The 23,170-nt window shown below is 33.8% G+C and overlaps 1 protein-coding gene across 2 annotated transcripts in view; it reads right to left on the reverse strand.

Annotated features, from left to right (window-relative positions):
* The window catches only part of PHIP (PHIP subunit of CUL4-Ring ligase complex), a 127,651-nt gene that overhangs the window by 17,953 nt on the left and 86,528 nt on the right, over positions 1–23,170 (reverse strand). For both annotated transcript variants that reach the window (XM_087443798.1, XM_087443797.1), the window contains exons 23-34: positions 22,589–22,820; positions 17,609–17,728; positions 15,733–15,840; positions 15,016–15,140; positions 14,803–14,885; positions 11,431–11,542; positions 11,185–11,246; positions 8,577–8,732; positions 7,177–7,297; positions 3,764–3,889; positions 778–847; positions 89–139 (exon numbers count right to left, since the gene is read on the reverse strand). In XM_087443798.1, coding sequence (XP_087299924.1) covers positions 89–139; positions 778–847; positions 3,764–3,889; positions 7,177–7,297; positions 8,577–8,732; positions 11,185–11,246; positions 11,431–11,542; positions 14,803–14,885; positions 15,016–15,140; positions 15,733–15,840; positions 17,609–17,728; positions 22,589–22,820 — 1,366 coding nt within the window. The remainder of the gene's footprint in view (positions 1–88; positions 140–777; positions 848–3,763; positions 3,890–7,176; positions 7,298–8,576; positions 8,733–11,184; positions 11,247–11,430; positions 11,543–14,802; positions 14,886–15,015; positions 15,141–15,732; positions 15,841–17,608; positions 17,729–22,588; positions 22,821–23,170) is intronic.

Below are 23,170 nucleotides of genomic sequence, written 5' to 3' on the forward strand. Positions count from 1 at the left end.
ACCAACAAAAAAAAAAAAAAAAAAAAAAAAGCTCTTAATACATTTTAATTCATATAAACTACTTCTGCTAAAACAAAAAACATATTACCTTCCTTTTTCGGGTAGAAGTTCCTGGCACATCAGCATCTTTCTCTTCTTCCTTTGAAGCAATAATTTATCAGACTCATTAAACAGTCTAGATTTCATTGCACTCTAAGTTGTTTATACATCAATTATCTCCTTTACACTTTGGAAAATCCACAATATATATGCTGGAATACCTGACTCATTAAAAAGTCTCCCCGCGTCTGCCATTTAAAAAAATTTTTTGTAACTGTAACAAGAAAATTCTGAATCATTTTTTTAAAAAGTTAACTACTGGGGGCCAGCCCCATGGCTTAGCAGTCAAGTGCATGCGCTACGCTACTGGTGGCCGGGTTTGGATCCCGGGCGCACACTGCTTCTCTGGCCATGCTGAGGCAGCGTCCCACATACAGCAACTAGAAGGATGTGCAGCTATGACATACAACTATCTACTGGGGCTTTCGGGAGAAAAAGGGAAAAAAAAGGAGGTGGATTGGCAATAGATGTTAGCTCAGGGCCGGTCTTCCTCAGCAAAAAGAGGAGGATTGGCGTGGATGTTAGCTCAGGGCTGATCTTCCTCACAAAAAAAAAATAACTACAGCCTTAGACAAGAATAATTTTCATAACAGCATTTATCTGAAAACTACCACGTGTAAATTTCTTTTTACACAGAGAATAAGACCAATGTAGTAATTATAATGAAATATTAAATACCTCGGAGTCAGATAAAACTTTCTTCTTCATTGAATTGTACAGTGGAATTATGTTATAACAAGTCTGATCCCTAAATAACAAGGAAATGTTAGTATACAAGATTAGAGTCATGAGATTTTTTTCCTTTAAATCTGTTACTAAAACCACATTTTAAGATAAAACTGGAAGCTGAAGGCTTTCTGACCAGCTGACTCCAAAGCCCCATGCACACACATCTGCCCCTGCCCCTGCCCCTGTGGAGCCACCCCTCTGGCCTATTTCATTACACCAAACCCAGTCCTCACCTCCATGTCTTTGCTCAAGTCGCTGCTGTGCCTAGGATGCCTTCACTCATTCCTTAATCCAGGAGGGAAAGCTAACAGTCTTCTAATTCCTTCTTCCTTTCATTCTTAACGTATGCATTCCCTAACGTCTTGTCCTTAGTCATCTTCTCGTCCTTAGTCATCTTCTCTTAACACTATACCTTTTGCCCTGATAACCTTATATATCTGCAGTTTATCTGTGTAAATGAATTTCAAACTCCTATAATTTAGTCTGACTCTTCTGAGATTCCTACCATCATCGAAAATTCCCCATGTTTAAACCCAACTGTCAGTCCTCAGACACTCTTCCTCCTTCCTCTATTTTTTTAACAGCATTACCATTCTCATAGTCGTCATGGTTTTTCACTATTCCTTTCCTTGCCTCCTTATAAACCCAATCATTGGCCAAGTTCTGTGAGTCTACCTTCAAAATCTCTTGGCATCTGCCTCTTTCTCACTTCCATAAAGTAAGCCCTCATCACTTCTTACTTGGTCAGCTGTAGCAGGCAATCTGCTATTTATGCTTTTTGTCTCCTCCCTATCAATTAATATTAGACACTGCAGTCAAATTAATATTTTTAAGGCATAGCATTCATCATGGTATTTTCACGTTAAATACTTTCAATAGCCCCTTGCTTCCAGAGCTCATATTTTAAAAGTCTAGCTCCTTAGATCAGCATTCAAGGCCCTCCGTGATCTGGCCCAAACTCGAGTTTATAGCATTGTATCCCTATTGCTTCTGCTCATGTACTTTCTACTTGACCTGATTTAAATTACTCAGTTCCCTTAACAACTCTACTTTCCTACCTCATGCCACTCCTTATCCCTAGAATGGGTTCCTTTCATCTAACTTTGCCTAAATCTATGAATACCTACCTTGGCTGTAACATCTTAACATACTTCTTCCCTGTACCTGAAACCCCACTCTCACGGCTAGAAGTGGCCCTACCCTTCATCTACCATTTCATACAAACTCTCTTGCTGCTTTTTCCTTATATTATTCTTTATCTTCCTACAAAACTGTATTAAGAGGGTAAATATACATTTCTATCTCCAAGTATCTATTATATCACTTTGTATATGTCTATTGCTTGAAATCTGGCCAAATAACTCAACTAAAAAGTAAAATAATCAAAATTTCAAGACATACCTAACATCCTGAAAATCAGTCAACTAAAAATGGTTTTAACAAATTACACACCTCTAAAAATGCCTGAAATTTATTTTTAGATATACACAATATAAATGCTTTAAATATTATATTAATCTGTTCTTATAAGGCATTTCAAAATACCTATTTGAAAGAAATACAATATCACTGACTATTTCACATGTAAAAATAATTGTTTCATCTAATTTATTTCACTAAAATATGAATTTACTATATCATGTGGCTCTATTGATTCATACATATCTCTTTGGAAAAATGGATGTATATACACATAACACTTATAAAATTACAGACCAAAAACTTTATAGTTAAAATATTATAAGCTATTATAACCAAGTTATATAAACAGTCTTCCAAGGATAATTAATTCTTGATTATCAATTTTACTGAAAAGAAGCAAAAGCATAGCAATAATAGCCCCCAAACCATCTGGAAGGTGATAGATTTCTTTAGAGAGCAAGATAGAGGAAGGGCATCAAGTTTATCTTACTAATTTTCTTTGGTGTTCTTATAGTGAAATTACCTACATTCCTTAGGAAACAAAAAACAACCAATACCAGGAAAAGGGACCATATGATTATGCTGAGTAATGAGAATGAAGCTGGAGATGTTTAAAACAAACAAAAGCCTCAGTAATCACTTCATGTAAAAATGAAAGCTGATAATAGCTGTTTACACTTAAATTATAAAATACATTATCTCTTCTTAACCAGAAAAGAAATCATTCAATATAAATAACTTTAATATGTACTCAGAGCAGCATCTTATACAAAAACATACAATTCATTCCTCTGGCTTCAATTTAGAAGGCTCAATTCATTCTATGGTTACATAAAATCCATAACACAAAGAAGTACAAGTGCTGCTGCCTTAAAAAGTTGTAGTTATCACTCTTGGTATGGAGTCAATGAATGAGGAAGTCAACTTGACCTTGAAGAAGAAGAATCTTAAAAGTTAAATTTAGTTTCCTCCTGCACTACTAAAATATTTGTTCACACACTGGACAGGAACAATACAATGTTAAGATGAAACATTCTCAAACCAGATGGCAGACACTCATTTACTGTGAAAACTAAACAAATTAGCCTCAAAAAGACTGTTTCCTTAACTGTAAATTCTAGATAATAATCTCTCCTACCTGTAAGATTATTATTTAGCTTGGAAGAACTATTTTTAGGTAAAGCATTACTACATGTTCAATAAATGCTTACTTTTATTATTATTATTTTTATTGTCCAAGATTTGGATTTAGAGAGGGATCTATGTTTTTTTATGTTAACTGTAGAACACAACTGTAACACAACTTTTATGATTTCACAATATTAGCCAATGAACTACATGTTACTTCTTTACACACAGACATTATATGCTTCCTATTTTGAGTGGGATTATGTTTATAGCACAGCATGTGACATCATGTATATAAAAATGATTTTACATTTTGACATTTTACATTATAAAATATTGCCATTAATTATTACAGTAATTAGAATTGTGTGGAAAAATAACTCACTTTATAAAATGAAGAAGAAGGTCAGTCACAAATTTAGCAGATTTCACAATAGGGCTTCCAGGCTCATTAAATGTTCGTGTATTATGCTCTATATAGCGAACTTCCCACATTAGGGAAGAAACCCGCCTTTAAACAAACAAAATACAGAAGTCTTAACTTCATTATATTTAAAAATATGTGCACACAATTTAAAACAAAGACATTGTGACTTTTCCATTGCAGTCTTAAATCAATTACAAAACTCACACTTGAAAAAGCTCCTTTTGAAAAAATATAACCTCATTTGTGTTAGGGAAAAAAGACAGAGTAGCAACATTAACTGTGTATTTACATAGAAAATGTCTGGATTAGACACACTAGACTATTAACAGTGCCTTCTTTTAGGGAGAGATTGTCTATAGGGGAAATAGCAGAATAGAAATGGAGGAATTTTTAGTTTTTGCTTTACATATTCCTGTCATGTATGGTGTCATTTTTGGTTATAAGCATATCTGACTTTTATATAAAAAAGGAAACAATTTAATCTAATTTTATTACTAGTAATCAAATGACATGTAAAAAATGAAAAGCTGATAATCTACTTATGAGATATAAAAATATAAAAACAGGGGGCCGGCCAGGTGGCGCAGTGGTTAAGTGCGCGCGCTCCGCTTTGGCGGCCCGGGGTTCACAGGTTCGGATCCTGGGCACGCACCGATGCACCGCTTGTCAAGCCATGCTGTGGCGGCGTCCCATATAGAGTGGAGGAAGATGGGCATGGATGTTGGCCCAGGGCCGGTCTTCCTCAGCAAAAAGAGGAGGATTGGCAGATGTTAGCTCAGGGCCGCTCTTCCTCACACAAAAATAAAATAAAATAAAATAAAAACATGGTGAACCAAGAAACCTAACTAAATAAAAATTATTTTTGAACACTGAATTGACAAAACTAGAATAAATTTTTGTGGAGCCAGCCTGGTGATGCAGCAGTTAAGTGCGCGCACTCCGCTTCGGCGGCCCGGGGTTCAAGGGTTCGGATCCCAGGCGCAGACCTATGCACCGCTTGTCAAGCCATGCTGTGGTGGCACCCTATATAAAGTAGAGGAAGATGGGCACAGATGTTAGCCCAGGGCCAATCTTCCTTGGCAAAAAGAGGAGGACTGGCATCAGATGTTAGCTCAGGGCTAATCTTCCTCACCAAAAAAATAATAAAAAATAAAATAAATTTTTGTGTTTTGTTATTTTATTTCTGATAGTAAAGAAAAATCCAAAGACAACTTCTAGAATATCATTCAATATGTGGTTTCACTTAAAATAAGGAAGAAAATACTCAGAAAATCTTACTGAGGTGTGAACAGAAATAAAATTATACAGAATTAAAAAAATATATATAATTGTGGATACAGAAGCACATAGAAAAGCCTCTGTGCATTTCACACAGCATTCACAAGACTCATTCTAATGTAGAATCATAGGCATCTTCAGGGTAGTCTAGAGAAAGCTGTGTGTATAATAAGGCATTAGATTAACACCAGCAGGGCAAACTGATAGTAACAGTTTAACAAGAGACTGAACTAGAAGTTTCAGAGAGGAAAACCATAAACCTTAAGAAGTCTGAAGCCAACGAGTAAAGGAAAAACAAAAAAACTGGAAACAGTGAAATGGCACATGAAGGTATCACTATACTAAATAAGAACATAATCAAGTCTAGAATATATTATCAGGTTGAAAAACAGCCAGTTCCTAATTTATGTAAGGATTGTGTTCCACGACATTTTTCCCTAAATTGGTTACTAAGCCAGGCTAATGCCAAAAAGCCTATTTAAGTTGTAAAGTACCTTGAAATAGAGTACACCTTAGCAATTATCATACTGAGCAGTATTTCTAGAGAAAGTATATTGACAACAATAGTGGGAGATGCTGTAAGCTTGTATTTCTAGCTGTACTCCAACAACTAGTGTACAGGAACAACTCCTTCTGTCCCTGTTATCCTCCCATGTCTTGTTCAATCTCTGAAGCACTAGGTGTAATTCCTAAGGTTTAGCAATTTAGGGGTCTAGGGAGAAAGAAAGATATAGTTAAGAATTTCTTCTCCATTTTCTTTCTTCAACTACTAACATGCGGTGTTGAAAAAGATTTAAAGAAGTGTGCTTCAAGAGTAAGATGGCTGGAGGCACATATCACAGGTGGTTTCCTCCTTATCTCTATGCTTTTGACAAATATCAATGAAGCAACAGCAGAAACACCTAACAAGATCAGAAAAATCTTCAGAACCTGAAGTCTAATATCTTAGTTTTCTTTATTCCAGTGGTTCTCAATCAGGGTTGATGCTGCCCTGCAGGAGACATTTGGCAATGCCTGGAGACAATTTTGGTTTTTACAGCTCGGGGCTGCTATTGGCACCTAAAGGGTAGAGGCACAGGACAGCCCTTCATAATGAAGAATTTTCCAGTCCCAAATGTCAGTAATGCTTTTGTTGAGAAACTCTGCTTTAGTCAGTAAGGAATAATAAATGGTGTTTTCAGTGCCAGGTACATGATGGACCAAATTAGAATTACAATTTAAGTAATAAAAAGAACCTAAGGCACATTTTATATAGAAAAATACGAATATAAAATATGAATAAAAACTTCCCTAAGTTAAAATGAATAATAATGTAAAGAACTGCAGTAATATAAAACTAGTCACAAAAAGAAAGTTTTAATGCAACATTATTTAAATTAAAATGTTGGCCTGTGAAGCAAAAGTCATATTAGAAAAATGAAAACCACAAGTATGATTTCATTATGTAAAAACTATAGATTTAAATTCACTTTTTGACATTTTAGGCAATAAACCTACCAAGCCTAAGATCAGAACTCAATGTTTATCAAAACTGTTAACTAGAAGAAGATGCAAATTAATTGAAATTATGTCTGTTTTTTCTAACTCTGGTTATATTTCAAGCTAAGCTACAACTATGAAAAATATCCTGAATTTTCCTAATTTCATTTTCCATGAGTATTTATAAGCTGAACATAAGCAAAATAAGAAAAAATACACAATTTTTTATATCATTCTATGAAAAATCCATGAACAAACAAGTATTTCAATATGATATGTAGGAGAAAATGAAATACTTAGGCTTGCTTTATAAAATACAAAATGAAGACAGTAAGCATCAACGCATATTAGCAACTAGGAAAAACTGTATCTAGGAATCATATTCCAAGTGTCGTCTACAGACCAGCAGCAGCAGCAGCATCCTTGGGAACTTGTTAGAAATGCAGAATCTCAGGTGCTACTCTAACCCTACTGAATCTAATTCTGCATTTTAACAAAATCTCCAGGTGATCTGTATGTACACTAAAGTTTGAGAAACACTACTATAGATCAGTAAATGGGTTAAAGGATCCTTTAGCTTCCTTTTGGTAGTAGCTACAGCAAATGGTTCTAACCTGTAAAACCTGTTTTCCAGTCTTTGTTTAATTGTACTTAAATCCGTTGGATATGCCACTACAGTGCAATACATGGGATAGGCTTGCAGATCCACAGGGGCCACAAATGCTGAAGCAATATCTAAAATAAATAAAACAAATAAGTTTATAAACTTATTCTTGTATGGGTTAAAATACTTCACGGACAATTCTGCTTGAATTAAGCTAAGTTCTAATCCACATAACCATTAGCCTGCCATTGTCCTTTTACAGAAAATGCATACAGTTTAGCTAACCTAACAGAGTCTCACTTTTTATTATGTCTAATAATACACTGAAAAATCTAGAGATATCTGTTGTTCATAGATTCCCTAGAGGAGATGACAAATATATACATCTGACCTATTAAGAACATACACATACATTTCAATAATTAAAACTTGGCCATTCCTGAATCTAAGTGTTTTTGACAGTCATTCTATCACTAACACTATAATACGTTGCATTCAAATGTAACTTTTGACTTTCTTAAAACTTATCACCTTATCTCATCTTTACAACATAATTCTGTGAAACAACAGAGAGGGGGAAATAGATCCAGAAGTCTTTGACTCGATGTCAACGACCAATGGCATACAGTAAACTGGTAAAAATCTCGAAGCTAACTAAGATCATTCCTCATTTTTTTGCTCATTCACATATAGTATAAGACAAATTCATACCCTAAAATATTACTAAAATTGTTTAAGATAATATTTGAGACAATTTTTATATAGTGCTGACATTTTATAAAAGACTTGAGATGAAAATATCATTCAATATGTGTCTCCAGTGTCTTCAGCTCTTCTTATTCATCTTAATTTCTCCCTAGACTCTTTGCAGCTGATTCCTTATTGACCGAGTGGGTTGCTACAAACTACCACACTAGTTTAGAGTTACTCTGGAAGCCCACAGTTCAAATAATCAAGTTTTGTAGTCACTGTTTTTTTTCATGAGGCAAAGTAGTTCATATACCCTTTCCCCTCGCCTTACAAATATTCTCTTGTGTATATGTACATAAACTTAAGGAGAAAGCTGATACAGCTATCCATATAATTGTAACTCAGCTTTCTGCCCTCCTCTCCCAATCCACATCATATCAGCCTTAATATGTCAACAGTTTTCAAACTGGCTTCTGGAGGATCCAGATTTTTCAGAGGAACCCCTGGCATTTCTGGGGTCCCTCATTCTGAAATTCAGCTAGAGGAATCTCATTCATAACTGTTTTAGATATATAAGTCCTGTGTAAGATCTAAAAAAAAATTGAAAACCACCAACTTATTTACATTGTGAAAAAAAATTTTGTTTGAATAATAGTATTGTTTCTTTCCTTTGCTTTCTACCAGCTTTTTCTATATTCATGTGTTATTATTATTATTTACCTAGTGTCATCAACTGGTTTATTCCTGCAACAATTCTTTCACATTCGTCATCCCTGGGATTGGAACCCCATTCTCCATCAAGCGGTTTATAGATCAATGATCTACATTCAACATCAGTTAAAGGAACACTGGTACCCAGTTCTTCAGGAAATACAGCTGAAATATGCAGAAAGAAAAGCAGATTTAGTGAAAATATGTGGTAATGTACTAATACTTAGGTTACCTTTAGAAAGTAAAGTTGATATCGTCATAAAAGTAAAGTATAATTTTGTAAAGATTTGGTAAGCATTTTCTTTATTTTCACTAAACAAAAGTATGTTTCAAGGGTCAATAAAATCAAAAATTTTTTAAAACATTAATTTTATAAATAATTCTTTGGATGAGCATGAGCATATAATTCCTTCTCCAAATTATAACTGACAACTTGCTTTATTATCAGTTACAGGTGAAGGAGAAAGTATTTCTACAAAATGATACAAATTTAAAAGTTTTCTGAATCATTTCATAACATAATCTCCATATTTACTTTGATAAAACATACACAAGGTGAAACTGAACTAAAGTGGTATTTCTCAGGAATATTTCAATCGAAGCCCAATTTTTTAAATGTAGAAACAGAGGGAATTATGAATATTGATAGAGGATTCTTATGCTTGTTGCTCTTAAATGATGAAGGTATGCTTTCTCAATGCCTGAATCTTTAACAGAATCTTTAAGAGACTCACTAGAGGGTGGTGGTGACATAAAATCTACAAATCTGCCAAGTAAATTTTTATCTTTGAACTAGACTTCATCAGAGAAACATTGGGAAATATGCTACTATTTGTGTACAAAATTCCTCCTCCCACAAAGTGTAACTAAACTCTATGGGTGCACATGTATGTGTATTCAAATAGAAAAAAAACAACAAAAATCATCCCCTCCACACACAGATATATTTATGCAGCAAATAGAATATTAATGCCACTAATTCATTTCAAGAAATACCCCAGGCATGACAACACCAATTAGCTTCATTTCTCTCATATTCACAACAGTACAATGTGACTTCGAACTCAAACTTTCACGAAGGAGAGAAATAAAACCAGAACATAAGCCATGTAATACGGTTACAAAGTAAGATATTTTATAGTTTTAAAGAGCTATAATTTAGCAGTGAGATGAAAAATCCATTATTAGTATTAAATTTTCAAAGTGATAATTTCTAGAAAGAACTAGTCTTGGACAATAGCAACATGATCATTTTCTCATTTCTAAGGTTTACCAGATTGGGTTTACTTTTTTCAAGTTATCTGTTCTCTGACTAATTTTTAAGAACACAATTAAGTAGTGAACAACTCCATTTATAAAAGATTATTTCTGCTATGTCACAAGTCAGATTTTTTTCCTTTTTGCTTTTAAAAATCTTTATTCTTATCTGATAATAAAATACACTGTTAAAAAAAAAAAATCAAACAATACAGGCCGGCCCAGTGGCGTAGCGGTTAAGTGCGTGCTCTGCTGCAGCAGCCCAGGGTTCAGATCCCAGGCGTGCACTGACACACTGCTTATCAAGCCATGCTGTGGCGGCGTCCCTTATAAAGTGGAGGAAGATGGGCACAGATGTTAGCCCAGGCCCAGTCTTCCTCAGCAAAAAGGACGATTGGCAATGGATGTTAGCTCAGGGCTAATCTTCCTCCAAAAAAAAAAAAATTCAAACAATACAGAATAATGTAAAAGATAATTTGTGGAAGTCCTCATATTCCCACCCTTTATAAATAATCAATATTAATGATCTGGAATATATATCCTTTTAAGCCTTTTTATGCACATACTATTGTGTATTTTTTTTAAATTGAAACAAAAATGGGCAATGAGGTAGAAAGAAAATGCAATCTCTAGGCTTCGGCCATATTGGTCTTTTCTCAGTTCCAGGAAGATGTCATACTCACTGCCGAAGGCTAACTCCTAAATCCTAAGGCAAAGTGTCAGGCCATATGCAAGATGACAGTTACTATTATTATTATTAATCATAACTACTTACTCAATGAGCCCTTACATGTGTCACGCTCTATAATAAGCACTTTACACATATGTCATTTAATCTTCACAGCAGCCCTGCAAGGAAGGTATTTGTTTACATAATTTCAAAGGCTGAGTCCTAAGAATCTGGAGTTTTGAGATTTTTAAGGAACTTGCCAAGATGACTTAGATAGAAGATGGAAGAGCTAGGATATAAATCTATGTCTCACTCAAAAGCTGGAACTCAATACTAATGTTATGTTACACTCTAAATATTCTGCTGGAGTTAAAAAAAAAAATCTTTGCTCCCAGGTGTTTGCCTTCTGGGAGTGAATTAGCAGAACATTTTCATATTTTGCTGTACTTAATTAATTTCAATCTTCCCTGTTAGATTCTAAGTTCCAAGTGGGCAAGGCAAGGATTATGTCTATCTTATTCACTGTTATGCCGTCTGGTCAATAGTAGGTTTGCAATAAATACTTGCCAAGTGAATATTTTCTATTTGACCTTCATAACAACCCTATGTGGTAGCAAGTTAGCAAATCAGATTTCTTATTTAAGAAATTAATTCCATAATACAGACACAAAATGCCTAACATACACTTACCATTATTAGGTATAAGCTCCATATCCCAAGGACTCATCTTTTCTGTATCTCCATTGTCCCAACTTAAAGGAAGGAAAATCCTTATATTAAAAAATCTAAATATTGTATTACAATTTTTATAAAATCACATTATAAAAATTAATTGCTTCAGTGTTTAAAAGAAGTATCTTTATCACTTTATGAACAGATAGGGAAAATATTCAAAGCAAGTCAGGATGAACTAAAATACAACAAATATTTCCTTACCAAACATTATAGCACTGAAACAAACTATCAGGATACTCAGATTGAAGAGGTTCCTGGCTTTCAATTGTTCCAAACCACCAGGCATCATCTATGACTGATCTGAAACGGTCACCTGGACAAGAATAAAAGCCATCTCATTACTCTGAAATATATTGCTGCTACTGTTACTTTTTTCCCAAAGTATACCTTTAAGATACTTAAACTGCCTGCATGATTTCAGAAGATATATAAAAAGTGACCTACACACTCCAAAACAAACAAGTAATAAATAAAATCAGTAACATTGATGAAAAAAAAGTTATTTAATAAGCACACCTAAAGTATGACTTACCAGTTTCTAATACCATTTCTTACATTTTATTAGGGTAAGGAGAAATTCACTCTTACCTTAAACATTTTTACCAGTCTAGCATTCTAAATTCATCATTAGGACTATGCCCAAATTTTTCATTCAAATAAAAATACAGTTTAGATAAATTCTGCTCAAATACGTATAGTCTATCTTTAATTTCTTACTTTCTGTAGGCAAGTTCTTCCAAACAACAATCAAGACTCCAGCCTAAAAACAACAAAAATAAAAGAATCCAACCTGCCTTCCTCCATCTCAATCACCCTTAAGTTATAACACTCACATATATACTCATTTTCCCTTTCCTATAAAAATAACTAAATAAAAACAAAAAGAGAAACAACTAATCTTTGTAAAACAGATAGCACGCCTTGCATCGCTTGCCTTACCCCACTGTGTCCAGCTATTGTCATATTACTGCAACTGCTTTCCCCAAAGACCCTAATAAGCTATCTTCTCAGCTTCCCTCTGTGTCATATGAAATCTGTAAAGCACTCTCATCCTTTTTGCCACGCATTCCCCTTCCTTGGCTTTATAGTACTTAGTGGATTCTTCTGGAGAGCATGGGTTAGGGTCTGAAAGACTTGAGTTCAAATAACTTATCTGTGTGATTTTGAACAAATTAACTAGTTATTTTCGAGGTCATATGAATCAGCTTCATTTTCAAACCCACAAAGAGAAAAGTATTTGTTAATGTTCTCATTTTTTACCAAAAAGGATTTAAAAGTATATGAGGATATATAGCATAAAATGAAGTAAAAAATTAAAAAACAAGATAAAAGAAATTTACCGATAAAAGAGAAAGCTGGAGCCAGGAGTAAGTTAATAGAACACAACTGCATGCTTTTGAGTTATATATACTTTGAGTGGGTATGCATTGGGACCCAAATTTAGATTCAAGCATTCTAACAGCCAATGTGAAGAGGGAAACATGATCTATTACCAGACTGAGTCTCTAACTGCTCCTCAGACACACATTAGTGACTGAGCTTAGTGAAAAGCTACTATATAATTTAATAAACAGCATTCTTGACACCACCACAACCTTACAGGAAAGATGAGTTGCACAGAGCTATTTCTTATGATCCTACATAGACTGATGACATTACGCTAAAGAGGAAGAAGAACTGGATAATGTGTGCCTAACCACAATGAACAATACTGTACAATGACAGTAAAGTTAAGCAAGGAAGAGAGTCCACCATTCAGAATAAGCCATAGACATTTCTAAATGTTTAAGACAGACTAAAGTAATTACTACTGATGTAATTTTACATGGCAGTTGGTAAGCAGATGCATATATCTACAGAAATAAAAGACCAAATAGTACTAACTTTAGAAGAAATATTAATCTATAAAATTAGGGGGGAAAAAAACTGTAAGATCCAAATGAGAAAATTCTGATGTACATCCATTTGAAATATTTCTTTGATTTGTCCAATGTTTGCCATATTTCTTTGCTTAGGTTATCAGCTCATTTCTGGAATATTCCTGGACTCTGACTACTAACTTTTGTTCTGCAATTTATTGGCAGATGCATGTCCTTAAAAAAATAAAATTTATCTTGTCAAGTAACACATGCAAATAATTTAAAAAAATCAAACAACATACCAAAAGCTTAGAACCAAAACCAAGAAAAACACTTAATTCTTTTAACTATTTCTTCTTGAATTTACTTACAGATTTCTGAGTATAGAGCTATTTCTTCACTCATCAATTTTAGATATTAAGTATTGACCTCTCTCCACATAACTGTATACAAAAGGTATGTGTACTTTATTTAATCCATATTCAGATTTATCATAACTATGTAAATGTTGTTTGCTACTGAGCCAAACAGCACACAATTCTTTCCTTGTATTTTTGTGTAAGTGCTTCATTTTTTTATGGTTGGCTTTCTCTGAATGTACGATTAAGTCTTCCCACGTTCTCTAATGGCTCAAACTATAAAACACTCTTCGATATAATTTCCCAGAAAGTCAAACCTGTTAGATAATTTATCAGTTCCATTTTTTTCCCTGAAGACTTCACTCTTGGAGGACAACGTCTTCTGGACTGGTTGTTTTATAGACTTGCTAGACAGATGCTATCCTGAGATTTCTGTTGACTGTTACTTGGGAATTCCCTTCAGCTCTTTTCTGTTCTGGATTTCCTGTCTCCTGGTGGGATTTCATGTCCTCTGGGTTTACTCTCTTATTTGATGAAACACATCTTTCAAAGTTTCCAGAGAAATGGTACATAGGATGTAAATTGTTTTTAAATAATTCCTATATCCCTAATTTCGGTAATTTGCATTTCTCTAATCTTTCTTTTTAGAGCACACATGAAAATTTCTAAGTTTACCAGGACCAAACAAGAAAAGACACATCACCATGCCAATGCCTTCCAATGGCACTGGATGGATGGACTGGCGTATCAATTGACGTGCTTTTTTTCAAAACAAATATGCCAAATATGCACCACACCCCACTCCAAGATGACAAAGAGTGGCCCTGTTTCAAATTTTTAAAAGAAATTCTAATGAATTGCACGTCTATCTGCACATAAATTAATGCATCTTAAATGCCTAGAAACTTTTAAGGATTTTAAAGTTTTTTTGAGTCTTGATTACAATAATAACTTTAAAGATTACAACAGAGTTAACCAATATAAGAAAAATGTCAGTTTAGTTTTAGTCCCAGTCCAAATTATGAAACATTTTGAACTGGAAGACTTCTTTTGCTTCAAGTTTGAATTGTTATTAATATTTCTGGATAAAAATTTAATTCAACGTGTAAAACAGCTAAAGGAATAGCTATGAAAAATCTTAGATAGTTGCCAAATAGAGAAAATGTTTAGAATTTCAGCATCAACTAGATAAAAGTATTTTCATTCTTAAAAAAACACCTGACACAGAATCTTACTTTGCTATTCATAGTACCACAAACGGTAAGATTTCTCTGATTATCTATTTCTAAATTATGAATAATAGTAAATCACTTATTAAAAAAAAAACACCTATGGCTTCTAAATAAATTACCCACCTATATTCCACCGCCTATATTTTGCATCGTCAAATTGTTGTCTCAAGACTAGGAAATCTATAACGTCAGGCATATCATGGTATCTAATTACAAACAGAAACACATTGATTAGGTCACACACCCAAAAATATCTAAAAAACGTTCAAATTTATCTAAATCTTGAAAAACAATCTACAATACTACGAAACCATTGCCTCTTTCAACAGTCCTTACTTCATGGTAAATGATCCGCCAGTCAGTTTACCAGTATCAGGATCTAAAAAAGCAAGTTTAAGGCAGCAAAGAGTAGGCAATCCCACTTCATACTTTATTCCAACTATTTTCATCAGTTCTTGTTCCTGAGGAAGATAGAGAAAATAAACCATCTTCACAAAATAAACCACAAAATAAACTACTAAACATAATCGAGAAAACATTTCTCCATTTCAATCTTGACCTAGGCAGTGGTTACTCTGTGTATATGTAAAAATTCATTGAGATATGTACGTAAGATCTGTGCACTGTATAGTATACAAGTTATATCTCAATTAAAAAAAGGGAAAAAAAAAGGAAAACTTTATTGAAATAAGAATTTTCAACACAGTTCCAAAGACCTCTAAATAATTTTGAACTACTGCTGATAAATCTAGAAATATTTACCAAATCTACAAATATGAAGTTTACCTTAGACACTAATGTTGTCCAATTTTCACTATAATTACATTTTGTACCCAATTTATAAACTATCAGAGTATATAAATTCAATCTTGTGTTTCTTTGAAAATTAAACACCTTCTACTCCCCAGAATTGCTTCAATTAAAAAAAGGATATCTTCATAATAGTTTCACTATCTTCATGATAGTTTCTCATAGTGAAAACACGAACACTCAGTACAATTTTCTCCATAATCCATAATTGCATCTTTTTGGGCTATCAAATAAACACCATACCCGTAGTTCCATTTTATGCCATGGCTGTTTCTTGGGATTGATGCTATAAATTTTATTTTTCCGGGCCATTTCAACATATGCTTCATGTCCTTGTCGGAAATAATAAACCTAAAAAGTAAATAAAGTCACAATATAAAACTTGAATGTGTTTCCTTTAACCCAAGATGCAAGCTATCAGCTAAAACTGCACAGAGAGAATTTAATGTCCTTTGAAGTAGAAAAAATTCTAATATTTTGATTTTTTTCCCCTTCTTTTCCTCAAGTTGTCCTAATGTCACTTAATCATAACCAAAGTGTTCTAAATAGTATTACTGTGGTTATATACTAAGAGGTTAAGATGAGCAATTATTTTTTGGTTTTTTGGTTTCACCGTTTTATTTTTAGATTCAAAATAAGTTACTTTATGTTGCATAATAAAGTAAGTTGTAACCAGGGTCATGATTAATTTACTGTTCACTTACTTTTGTAGCAAGTGGTTTGTATATATGCAAAAAACTTTAAAATGACAAATGTATTTTCACATATATTTTACCTTATAAAGACAGCAAGGCATATATTTATACTCATTTTATGAAAGTCAAATTTAAGTGATTCCTGACTACCATCTCGCAGAACTGGTACTTGAACACAGCAGTCTGACACCAAGTGTTCTTCTCACTACTAAAAAAGCTGTAGAGCTTGTTAAAAAATGGTATTAAAATTTTTAAAAATACTGTTAGGTTCTTAGTAACATTTTGGGATATCCACGATTCTATATACTTTCATTCTATTCATTAATATTATTGCTCCAGTTGTCTGGAACTTCACATGAAGGAATTGTGCTAAATAATCATGTCCCTGTTTAAGCACTAACAATTACAAAGACAAACATTTTGAAAGGAAATTATTCAACAAGGAATTACACACTTTTGGGCCATCTTTTAACAATATATTAAGTGTAATTTAACCAAGCATCTTTTCTTGATGCTGCAGGAACTGTTAGGATCTATCATTATACTAAATTACAAAAACGAGGTAATGTTTTGTGCTTTTTAAGTTTTCTTAGGCAAGTAGGGTCTTCTAAATGAATTATTTCAGACTGTTCTCTAGAGGTACTCTTGCATTAAGTTTTTGTTCTCCTTTTTTTTTTTCTGTCAACTGCCACCTGCCACTTTCTACTGCTAATTAGTGTGCTTTGTTAAAGAAGCCTCTATTTTAATTTCTATTTTATTACTGCTACCCTACTGGACACCAAATAACACTGCCTCTTAATATTTATGTATAAAAGATGACGACATAAACCACTGAGTGGGAAATTTTGATCTAAGATCTTACATTTTTCATTTCAAATTCATAAGTACTTAGTCCAAAATGATGGCTGATCACATTTTCTTATAAATGAAATAATATTTCTTATTCTAAGATAACAGATTTTTTTAAAGATCTAAGAAATAAATTATGAACATTGTAGGTAATTAAACAAAACACGTTTATGAAATAAAATTAAATGAAAATAAAATGCTGAATTTTGTTTTTCCTTTAAACAGCTATATACTTAATCCTTAAGCTAAGAAAAATTAATATATGTTAATTTAGAGAGAAAAAGAAAACTGGCAATAAAATCCTATTAAAAATTACATACTAGTTTTTAAAATGCCAACAAAATTTTCATTCTCTTACAATATTTAGATTTGCTATTGCAATATTTACAATAGCCTCAAAAAAGATCTTTAGAGCTTTCCTAATTATACTTTTTCCATACACAGCTACAAACATCTAGAATGAGATACTTCATGAAACTGCTGAAATTTTCTACAGTTGTTTCAAGAACTATAAAAAATCCTTAAAGTTACTTGAAAGAAAGAAAGAAAAAGTGTTTTTGAAAATTTAAAAGTACCTCATCACCCATCTGTGGCACAAAGGGACATCTTCGGGGAATAGTATCTGTAATCCACGTTGAAGGTAACCATTCTTCTAATGTCAAACCATTTTCCGTTAGTTCTCCTACAGCCAATCTCTAAGAGTTTAGAACATTATAAAGTAATATTATCATAAAGACATCTAACAATCTACTCTTGAAAATTACTCTAAGAGTAGTTAAATCAATAAAAGAGGAAGGGGATCTTTGTACAAAAATGTATATTCTTTAAGTATTAAAAATCTTATTCTGGAGGCTGGCCTGGTGGTGCAAGTGGTTGGGTGCGCGCGCTCTGCTGTGGCGGCCTGGGGTTCGCCGGTTCAGGTCCCGGGCACGCACCGACGCATGGCTTGTCAAGCCATGCTGTGGCAGCGTCCCATATAAGGTGGAGGAAGGTGGGCATGGATGTTAGCCCGGGGCCAGTCTTCCTCAGCAAAAAGAGGAGGATTGGTAGATGTTAGCACAGGGCTGATCTTCCTCACAAAAAAAAAAAAAAAAACAAAAAATCTTATTCTGGGAAGATGGCAGCAGTGGCAGTATAGTTATTCAAATATCTCTCCAAATCACTGCATTAAAAAATAACTAGATAAACCAAAACCCTACAGGCAACATTCACAACAAAACTAGGTAAGAAGATATTCCCATAAACCCCAAAGTATAAAGGTCTGTGTAGTCCCCCTTCCTCTCAAAATTCTATCAGTTTTATAAACATTCCATGTAACAAACCAAGGCATATTCGAGTTTTTTTTTTTTTTTTTTTAAATCCTAGTCATAGTGTTATTAAGAACTAAATAAGACATTCTCATACGGGCTGAGTAGTGCAAGATACGGAAGGCTAATTGTTTCCATGGGCTGGGCACTATACTTCTACATGGCCCACGGATATTCCTCTGCCCTTTTTAAAGTAGCTATTTCCCACTCTTGGCTTTCAGCTTCTAACAAAAAATATTTTTTTCAAACAAAATGTTGTCAAGCCAGGTCTCTTACTTTTTAACTTTTGTGGATAAACATAAAAATAGGCCTCTGAGAAAGTTTTTTAACTTCGCTGGTCACCCACAACTGCCTGTCATGGTCTGGATGTTGTTACCTTCGAGTTAGGAAAAACGGACTTTCTAAGAGCCTTTGAAACCTAATATTATTTATAAGTAGAGAAACTTCATGCAATTGATTAAAAATGTTTTGGTTCAGTATTTGTACACTAAGACTTGTAAATTTTATTCTCTTGTGTTTTTAAAAAAAGAAGGTAGCTATCACTGTGAGTCAGCTTCACTAAAAGAAGCAATGTCATAATGCAGTATCAGACTACACTATTTGCAGCAGTTACTGGGATAGCTACTATTCAATATTCATTTTCCTCTTCCTCCTATTAACCACACCTTCCTGTTTCTCAAACAGATCAGGAGCACTCTCTCTTTGGAGAATAGAGGAGGGTGGGTATTTACTATATGTGAGATGAGTCCAATGGGAAATTTCAGTCCGAAGAGTGAAAGCAGCTGACTTTTAAAGGATCACTCTGGATGCATGAGAGCAGGGATTTGCAAATTATGGCCTATAGTCCAAGTCCAGCCCACTGTCTGCTTTTATAAATCAAATTTTATTAGACCACAGCCATACCCACTCATTTATGTATTGTCTATGGCTGCTTTCAGGCTACAACCACAGAGTAGCTGGTCCTCTACAGATAAAGTTTGTCAATCACTGCTTTAGAGAATGGACCCTAGAGGGAAAAGGGGGGAAGCAGGAAGACGGATGGAAGGCTACTGCAGTAATACAAGTCAGAGTTCATGGTGGCTCACACTAGCATGATAGCAGAGGTGGCAAACACCCAAGCGCTGAATATATTTAGAAGAGAGAGCCACGATAACTCTCTGACGGACTGGATGTGGAATATGAGAGAAAAAGAATAATTAAGGATAACATAAGGGTTTTGGTGTAAACAACTAAAATTAGGAGTTGTCACTGCTGAGATGAGGAGGGCTGGAGTGCAGCAGGTTAGAGGGGAAAGCTTAGAAAGTAGGTTTTGTAGTGTGTTAGATGTGAGATGTTAAGTCAGATGATATCTGCAAAGTTATTTTGTCCACAGTTACTGAGCAGCCACTGTTACTATGCACTGAGTACAGCATAGAGAGTCACAGATTTTATCAGTTTTACACACTGAGGTTTTAAGTTAAACTGTTTGAAAAAGGTTTCCTTTGACTTAATAAAAAGAAAAAAAGGTATAAAAAGTCTGAAATTTGTTAATTCCAGTCTCGATATGGACTATTACTTGCACTAGGCAAGTATTTCTCCCCATAAGGAAAATGTGTGTCAACTGTGCTGGCTAACAACTCTTACATGAAGTCAGGTAAGTTGGATGTTAAATAGGAATAATCACATTTATAACTGTAGATTATGTCATAGCCAAGAATCATTATGAGGATAAATCTTATTTCCCAATACTTCTTGGGGAACCTAGAATTTTTAATTAAAGTACATTTCTATCACTTAGTACTTAAAATCACTTACGGAATAAAATGCACTGAATATTCCTCAAAATTTCTAGCCTCATGATTTGATTTTTTTTTAATTTTGAAGATATAGGTAATTGATTTCTTTTCTTTCTATCCTTGGAAATTCTTCTAGGCCCACCTGAAGTCTTATTTCTTCCAGAAGCCTTATCTGAAACTCTAATATAAGACGTCCCCATCTGATTTCTGAGTTATCTTTAAAATCAATCTGGCAATTAAACATATTAGATCATGTGACAGTTCTATTTTTATCTTGGGAGATTCAAGCAACTTGTTAGTCACACATTGTTTTTAGAATAAGAACTATGTCTTACACTTATTTCATCCACTGTATTGCTTTATAAACTGTAAGTACTTAATAAAAATTTATTCATTTTCCAGAGCTCCTAAACAGCATAAGGAATATATATGTCAGATACCATCGGAGATGACTTTACTGCATCTCTGGAGAATTCTGTTTTTTAATAAGTATTTTCTATATCTGCCTTACTGTTTTTTGCTTTATCAGTTCAAACAGAATTAATAGTATGGAAAATATTTTCATTTTTTCATACATGCAATAAATATCAAATATTCAGGGATCTATCTCTCCCTTTCCAGCTCTACAATTCCACGCATAAGAAGGGAAATATTATCATGTTTCAGATAACAAGAGGACTCAGGAATAAGAACAATTCTAGGAGCTGGCCCGGTGGCATAGTGGTTAAGTTCGCACACTCTGCTTCAGCGGCACGGGGTTCATGGGGTCAGATCCTGGGCGTGGACCTACACACCACTCATCAAGGCATGTTGTGGCCACATCCCATATACAAGTTAGAGGAAAACTGGCACAGATGTTAGCTCAGGAACCATCTTCCTCAAGCAAAAAAGAGGAAGACTGGCAACAGATGTTAGCTCAGGGCCAACCTTCCTCACAAAAAAAAAAGAACAATTCTACTTACTGTTAGATCTACTAGTGGGCTAATACCAAACCATGTGAACAAAATCCAAATTAAAGAGAATAATAGCCTATAATATCCTAACCTTATGCTATTTAAAATCTGTCCCACATAAATTTAGTGGCAGACAGATCCTGTCACAATACTTCAAGCAAAACAATGCAATTAAAATATGCCAAACAGTAACAGTGGATCCAAATGTGGCATTGCAAAAAGGTGCCCAATGAATTAGTTTGTGGATGATTATCAAACCAAGGGGGACCAAGTGAAGTAAAATGCACTCTCAAGACAGAAGAACTACGTTCTCACGGTGATATAACACTGCAAACCTCACAAGTTCATCAAAACTTCTTGAGATTGAAAAAAAATGTTTACCTTCTTAGCCAGATATATGGGTAAATCAGTTTTCTTTAACCAATCTGTCTACCACATAAAATAACAGGTCAGCCTACATCTATCATCACTAACAAAGAAGAAGAGAAAAACTGTGGGCAAATGTGTGGTATTTTCTTGGGTAAATCTTCCTCAGACAAAAGTGAAGGAGGTGACAAGAAGAACAGAAGTCTGTGGAATCCAAATTAAAGTAATTCATAATTACAAGGCTGAAACAAACAAGAGCTCAACTGACGTAGATAAAATAAACCCTTAAGACAGATGTATTCTTAAAATTTTTCAAAGTTCTCTGGGAATAAAGACCCGATAGTCTCCCTAGTATTTAATTCTACAAATGACAACTTATATTTAATACTAAAATTGGCAGAAGTTTGGAAAAAATCTTTGTTTAACCAAATATGCTTCCCATTTACAGTCTTTTGGTAAATAGGAAACATATCCCTCATATTTCATTTACTTTAGAGCAAAAGTTAAACAGCTTAAAGAATTCCAACTCCACACGAGCTGATAGATCTTATTTCCATAACACTTATCTCTTACTTTCTCTAATCTGTCTCAAATTATCCACAGACTAAAGATGTAGTAATCAAAACAATACTGACCTAAAGACTGTCTAACTATGGCCTGGTTACAACAGCAGTGTCTTCCTTTAGATTCATATTTACCCTGTGGTCAACTATGATAAGTTTTGTCGTTCTTATTCCAGGTGATGTTCTCCCTGTGCTTTCCATTTATTTTCAGCAATAACAATTAATAAGGGGGGTTAAAAGGCAAGGGCAATTAAAAGACTAATAAACTGTATGTTTTGTGGCATTATTTTTTTTACATACATAAATGAATAAATCCCACTGTACTATCAAGAAAAATCTGCTCATGTAATAAGAGTAAATGCTCAATACTTAGAATACGATAATTCTACAAGTAAATACTCTCACATGCTAAACATTTAAAACTTGAGTAAACAAAATATATTTTGGTATACTTTATTTTACTACTGTGTACTTCTGAGTTTTTTCTATTACTACTTGCTGGTACACCTCAACAACGTTTATGTTCATCAACTGCACTTTTAAAATGTGTGCTTTGTTTTCATAGAAGATTTACATTAAAAAAAAATAAACCTTTTGTTTTCTTTCTTTGGGCTTCTTTTTCTTTGGTGATATTGGTCCATCTTTTTCTTCATTTACTTTTTTCCTTTCTTTTTTAATCTGTTTTTGCTTCTGTTTTTCAGATTCTTCTTCTTCATCCGAACTGCTTTCTGCTTTCTTGGTTTTATGCTTAGGAATTTTCTTTGGTGGCTGTAGGTTAATTCCTGCATCTGCTGTCCAGTCAGAATAATCACTGGAGTAGTCACTAGAAGCAAAAAAGATATTTAAAAAATATACACACAGGATATACTTCAAGACTTTGTTTTCTGAAAGACGTAAAGAAAGATCATAATGAAGAATGCCACAATAGTACATACTAAATGAACTAAACATATCTGTCTTTCAATTCATCATCATCTAAACAGTTTCTTAAAATTCTGTAGGCTTAACTTACTCATATCTCAAAAAAATTAAGATAAGGTCATAGCTTTAATTCAAACAATAAACTTAAGGGCCTTCTATGATTTTAACAAAAATACTGATTTCTGAAAGCTGCAAATGTTCAAAATATTGTAGGGCACACAAAAATGAGGAGCAGAGGGTCACCTTCCTCAA

This window comes from Ceratotherium simum, chromosome 19 (assembly GCF_057802395.1).
Source record: "Ceratotherium simum simum isolate JZ-2026a chromosome 19, ASM5780239v1, whole genome shotgun sequence".
NCBI lineage: Eukaryota > Metazoa > Chordata > Mammalia > Perissodactyla > Rhinocerotidae > Ceratotherium > Ceratotherium simum.